Source organism: Galeopterus variegatus, unplaced genomic scaffold, assembly GCF_000696425.1.
Source record: "Galeopterus variegatus unplaced genomic scaffold, G_variegatus-3.0.2 Scaffold4410, whole genome shotgun sequence".
NCBI lineage: Eukaryota > Metazoa > Chordata > Mammalia > Dermoptera > Cynocephalidae > Galeopterus > Galeopterus variegatus.
Genome location: NW_007730521.1, coordinates 168,793 through 175,386, shown reverse-complemented (window position 1 = coordinate 175,386; position 6,594 = coordinate 168,793). Strand labels below are relative to the sequence as shown.

The following is a 6,594-nucleotide window of genomic DNA, read 5'->3' as shown; positions in this document are numbered from 1 at the left end:
TAGGTTCGGTTTGTCTGTTTCTGAGGGCGTTTGGAGATGCCCCTTGCCTCTCCTTCGGGACATGGGAGCATGTTCTGCAGCAGGAGCTGGTCAACCATAATGCCAGAAGCAGAAGTCTTCCCACTGATTTGAAGACTTCCCTTGAGACATAAACTAAACTAAAGAGAATACAAATTCCAAAATGGGTCAGTCCCCACACCCTCTTTATTCTGTTCCTTTGATCTCTTTGTCAATTTCTGAGCCATACCACCCTTTTTCATTCCTATTTCTTTCTGATAAGTTTTGGCATTTAGTAAAACAAGCCTAATCTCTTTTTTTTTTTTTTTTTTAACAAATTTTCTTTGACTACTCTTGCATATTTTCACTTTCAAATGAAGTTTAGAACTATCAATTTCTGTTAAAAATTATATTGGGGTGACATTGAGTCTATGGAATACTTTGGGAATTCAATTGTAAAAATGATGAATGAGGATCACCTGATTTGTGATAAAGGTGCCACCTCAATTCAATGGAGGTTGAATAATGCATTGTCCATATGGAAAATCTGATCCTCGATCCCTGCCTCACACTATGCACAAAAACTAATTTGAGATGGAACGTAGATCAAAATATGAAAGGCAAAGTAGTAAAGGTTCTAGAAGAAAACAGAGAACATCTTCATGAGCTTAGAATAGACAAATATATTTTAAGTAGAACACACACACACCATAAATTAATGAAAATATTGATAAATAGGGCTTTATTAAAATTCAGAATTTCTGGGCCGGCCTGGTGGCACACTGGAGAGTGCGCCGCTTGGGAGCGTGGCGGCGCTCCCGCCGAGGGTTCGGATCCCATGTGGAGACCGGTTCCCGCTCACTGGCTGAGCGCGGTGCGGGCACGATACCGAGGTTTGCAATCCCGTTACCGGTCAGTAAAAAAGACAAAAAAGGAAAAAAAAAAAATTCAGAATTTCTGCTCAGCGCAAGACAGTATTAAGAGAAAAGGCAAGCCACAGACTGAGAGAAGGTATTTGAATGCACAGGTCTGTCAAAGGGCTCGTATCCAGGGCCGAGCCCGTGGCGCACTCGGGAGAGTGCGTTGCTGGGAGTGCAGCAGCACTCCGGCCGCTGCGGGTTCGGATCCTATATAGGGATGGCCGTGCACTGTGCACTCACTGGCTGAGCGCAGTGCGGCCGGTCTCAAAAAAAAAAAAAGGGCTCGTATCCAGACTATATATAGAACGACAAATTAGTAAGAAAAAGACTAACAACCTCATTTTTAAAAACAGGCACTTCGTGAAAGAGTCTATCCAGATGGCCAGTAAGTACATGAAAGATGCGCAGCATCATTAGTTACCAGGAAAATGCACATCAAAACCCCAGCGAGATACCTCTCCACCCCCAGCAGAATAGCTGAAATGAGCAGGATGTCTTAATGAGGATGCGCAGTGCCAGGCCCTCCGCAGGCTGCAGGAGGAGGTGTAAAGGGCACAGCCCTTCTGGGTAACTGCTTAGTGAAACACGTGCGAGCCCTGTGCCCCAGTCGTTTCACTGCTGGATATACACCCAGAAGAAACGTGTGCTGTGTCCACCAAAAGACACGTGAGAAAGCTCATAGCAGCGTTATGCATAAACAGCCCCCCGTGGAAATGATGCAGGTGTCCACCAGCAACAGAATGCATAAATTGTGTTACAGTCACACAGTGGAATAGCAAGGTAATGAAGAAATGAACTGTTCTACATGCACCAACATGGCGGGGCCTCACAGGCACATTTATGCAGTGAAAGAAGCCAGAGACAAACGTAGATTCTACACATGAAGCTCACAAAGAGGCAAAATTAATCTGTGAGGACAGAAGTCACGATAATGGTCTCCTTGGAGAGGGCCCCTGGGAGGGAGTTCAAGGCAAGGGCGCCTGCCAGGTGCTGGTCATGTTCTGTGCCTTGATCTGGGTCATGGTGACACGGCTGTGTCATTGTGTAAAAGGCCATTGTGAGCAGACACTTCAGTCTGTGGACTCAGCTGTAAGTCATACCTTAATTACTTAAAAAAAGAAGTGGATCATGAAATGAAGGTAAAAGAATGTGTCATTGTGTAAAAGGCCATTGTGAGCAGACACTTCAGTCTGTGGACTCGGCTGTAAGTCATACCTTAATTACTTAAAAAAAGAAGTGGATCATGAAATGAAGGTAAAAGAAGCTAAAAAGAGACGTGAAGGAAGAGAGGGGAACAAAGACAAGACGGAAAGGGAGAGACGGGCCCCCCCAGCGGCCGGCCGCTCACACGGGCCCCCTGACACCCTCATGCTGTCGTCTTTTGGAAACTGCTGCAAAAACGCAGACTTGTGTTGTACTTTCACATCTGCAGACATGACTGGAGATGTATCAGCTCTTGCCTTGGGGACCAGCCTGGAATGAAGTTGAGGGCCTGCCTGATCCCCAGCCCGAGAGCCCCAGGCCAGGCGGAGAGCAGCACCGCGGCGGAGTGGCCCTGCCCGAGTGTGAGGCCTGGTGCCACCTGCTGGCTGTTGACTGTGACACACTTGGCCTTTTTGATCCTGACTCCCTCCTCCGTAAAGCACTGTTTTAACCTGCACAGTAATGCGGGTACTGGAGTATATTAGTCTTTTTTCTGTTGCGTATAACAGAATGCCTGAATCTGGGTCATTTATAAAGAAATGAAATTTATTTCTTGGAGTTTTGGAGGCTGGGAAGTTCAAGGTCGAGGGGTGCATCTGCTAAGGGCTGCCTCTTGGGGGAAAGTCTCTACAGAGTGCCACGGTGACCCAGGTGTCATGTGGTGAGGAGGGAGAGAGGGCTCGAACATGCTCACTTGCTCTCCTTAGAAAGCCCAGTATCCCTGATAACCCATTAAACTGTCAAACCAATAGTCCATGGATGGATTGATCTATTCACGAGCGCATAGTCCTCACGATCCAATCACCTCTTAAAGGCCCCATCTTTCAAATGCCACATTGGGGATTAAGTTCCAACGTGAGTCTGGGGGACATTCAAACCACAGCACCAAGTAAGCCCCTCCCACGAGCAAGCACCCTCAGTGCCTTGTGGCAGCCACTGCTGTGAGATGTGGGAATGCTGTGTGACAGAGTGTGTGGCACATCTTCAGGCTCCTCTTTCCTGAGTTCACAAGGCCTTGGGGAAGACATGGGACCCCTGCTTCTGGGAAGGCCCCCAAGGTCATTTCACTCTGAGGTGCAGGAGGTGGCTGGGAGAGCTTCAGAGCAGAACTAGGATAGGGAGTTGTGCTGGCTGTGCCCAGGTGGCCGTGTGCATGTGTGCGCGTGTGTGCGTGTGTGCGCTCATATGAATTTTATATTCATCATGACGGTGTAGCAGGATTGGGTGTGACTTAACAGAGTCAATCCTTATCGGAGCTTTCCTGAATTAGCAGCACCCCTTCATCAAGCGTTTCCTCTGTCACTTTCTGTGGTGAGAGATACAGGTCCAGAGAAAATTCTAGGAGCACCTACCCTTTGGGAGTTCCCAGACTACATACAGTAGTAGCACAGTCCAATGGAAGTAGAATGTGAGCCTCGTATAATTTTAGATTTTCTAGTAGCCATATTAAAAATAATACAAAGAAAAGAAGTGAAGTCAATTGTAATATTTGTTTAACTCAATGTATCCAAGATGTTATCATTTTAAGATGGAATCAACATAAAACTTGACTACATTATTTTTTGTACTAAGTCTTCCAAATCCAGTGTGCGTTTCACACCTACAGCGCATCTCAGTAGCCACATGTGGCTGATGGTCACCGTGTGGGACCGTACAGACCCAGCCATGTGACAGGACAACAGGCAGGGTGGTCAGGGCTGTGGTGCTGGCCAGCAGAGGGCTGGGGGACGCCAGGCTGTGCTCATTCAGCACTGTAGTCCAAGTGAATTTCCTTCTCATGGAAACTGTCCCACACAGGTAGGTAGGTGCTTGGCAGAGTCCAGGGCCCTGGGCTGGCTGGACAGTGCTGTGGGGCAGCCTGTGGACCGGGAGAGGGGGTGTGGAGGGGCCATGCCCAAGTCCTAAAATTCAGGCCCAGAAGTGGCCTCAGTCACTTCTCTGCCTTTAGTCCCAGCCACACTCAGCTGTGAAGGAGTCTGGGAAATAGAGGCTGGCTGGGTAGCCATGAGCCCATGAAGAGGGGAGAACAGATTTGGGGTGCAGGGACAAAGTCTCCAGCTGATGGACTTAGAGAGGCCTTTGATGAGGAGCTGACATGGTCGGGGGGAGCTGAGCTTGGTCCCAGAGTGGATGGTTGAGGTGTCCCTTCAGGACCAAACACCCCAACAGAGACGGGCCTCGTGCCCACAGGAGCGCGTGGTGCCAGTGGCATCCAGCCCGGTTTTCTCTGCAGCCGGAGCACAGCTTTGACCTCGTCGGCAGGGAGCTGTGCACACACCCCATCAGAAAGCTGCAGGCCCGCGTCCTGCTCATCAAGTGTCTGGACCCAGCACCCTCCAGTTGCCCCGACAGACGTGGGTGCCAGGAATTGCCAACAGGGAGCCCTGGTGAGGCTCCTGGTTCTCCTGGTGCACCCCATCAGAAAGCTGCAGGCCCGCGTCCTGCTCATCAAGTGTCTGGACCCAGCACCCTCCAGTTGCCCCAACAGACGTGGGTGCCAGGAATTGCCAACAGGGAGCCCTGGTGAGGCTCCTGGTTCTCCTGGTGTGAGACCACCCTGTGGCCCCTGTGATCTTTCTCAGGAAGCCCCCCTGGCAGCAAGTCTACGGAAGGAAGGTGACGCGAGGGGAGGGCTTGGGCCGCAGGAGAGGGGGCGGGGACTACACCGCACCTTTCTCTGGGTGTCTGTGGGGGACGCCCAGGTGAAGTTCTATGACGGGACCACGGGAGGCAGAGAGGGGCAGACTTTACCGTCAAGAAATACAAATTCAAACCACGGTGAGGGACCACCTCACTTCCACTGACGTGGAGGAAACAGAACTTTCGTACACTGCTGTGGGAGTATAAGATGGCGCAGCCACTCTGGAAAATTCTGGCAGTTTCTCAAGCTATTAAACACAGTTACCATGTGACCCAGCAGTTGCACTCCGAGATAGATACCCAACAGAAGTGAAAACGTGTCCACATGACTTGTACACGAATGTTTATATCATAGCCAAAGGGTGGTGACAAGCCAGACGTCCCCCAGTGGACAAAAAGATAAGCAGGATGTGGTGCCTCCATCCAGCAGACAATACTTAAGTCATAAAAAGGAGAGAAGTGCTGAAGCAGGCGACGACTAGGATGAGCCGTGAGAACACGCTCAGTGAGAGCAGCACCGAAGTCCGCCCGGTGCAACCTACAGACACACGGTCGGCGGCTGCGCCAGGCTGGGAACAGCGCGGGTGTGCACGGGTGTGCGCGTGCGTGCACGCTGGAGGTCCAGGATTTCTTTTTGGGGTGATGAAAATACACTGTAATTGACTGTGGTGATGGGTGCACAACTCTGAATATACTGAAAACCATGGGACTGCACACTTTAAATGGGAGGATTGTACGGTTTATAAGTTTTATCTCAATAAAGCTGCTAGAGACGTAAAGCAGAGCATGGATGCTGGCTCCTCCACTCAGTGGCCGTGACCGCGGGCATGTCCCGCACCTCCCTGAGCCCAGCAGGCTGCATGTTAAGCACTACGCCCACGCCTGGCCTGGGGCCAGCTCTGCGTGTGCGCTGGTGTTGAACAACTGAATCTACCTCAGACTAGGCGCAAAGGGACCCATCTGTGGGAAAATCAGGGGGGCCCACGCCTGATCTCTCCTTAGAGGCCTTGAACCCAGAGCAGGATGGAGGGCGCAGCTGAGGTGACCCCAAAAGGAACCTTGATTTCTCCTGGTTTTCCAGAGCAGCCCAAAGGTATTACGATATGAGAGAATGGCGCCGACAGGGAGCCCATGCTTTCCATGATCGGCACACTGAAGCCTGTCCTAAAAGAGGTGAGGTGCGCGTGGCTCAGGTGGCTGGTGTCCAGGTGGAGTCAGGCCATAGTCACCCACTCTGGGCCCCACCTTACCCTTCTCTCCTCTTGCACTGGGACCTCTGGTCTGGCTCCAGGTCCAGCTAGTGACCCCCAAGAGCTATCGGGCCTCAATCCCTGCTGCGGTCACTTGTAATCAGAGTTCAGGAAACGGAGACCTTTGGTTGGCAAAATCTTCGTTTTATTGTCCTCATATACGCCTCTGAGCCAGGCACAACTGCCAGAGGTAGTGCCACATTTTACAGGGTCCCAGAGGAGCAGATCACCTTGTCGCCTCGCACCACTTCCCAGCAGTCTCATCAGTGGGTGTGCTGGCTGCAGGCTGGGGTTGCGACTTCAACCCTTGCCGGGGTCTTTGGGGTGGGGGCACCCGCATTTTACGATTATCATCCACCTATAGACCCCTGACACTGGGGATTCTACACACAGCCCTCCTCGTCAGGGACTCAGTCCTCCTCCTTGGCCTTAGCTTCCTCCTGGAAGGACCACAGCCCTGTGCTGCTATTCTGTCTCCAGGGGGAGCAAGCTTGAGAGCTGCCGTCTCGAATCTTCTCTCAGACAGACCTGATCTAGCTGACTACGGCCCCTCCCCGCCTCATGCTACAGCTTTACCACTCAGA

General features: G+C 51.2%; 1 protein-coding gene across 1 annotated transcript in view; it reads left to right on the top strand.

The window, feature by feature from the left end:
- SERHL2 (serine hydrolase-like 2) overlaps nt 1–6,594 on the top strand; it is a 13,759-nt gene that overhangs the window by 5,576 nt on the left and 1,589 nt on the right. The window contains exons 4-6 of the mRNA XM_008587525.1: nt 4,354–4,478; nt 4,543–4,610; nt 4,703–4,736. Coding sequence (XP_008585747.1) covers nt 4,354–4,478; nt 4,543–4,610; nt 4,703–4,736 — 227 coding nt within the window. The remainder of the gene's footprint in view (nt 1–4,353; nt 4,479–4,542; nt 4,611–4,702; nt 4,737–6,594) is intronic.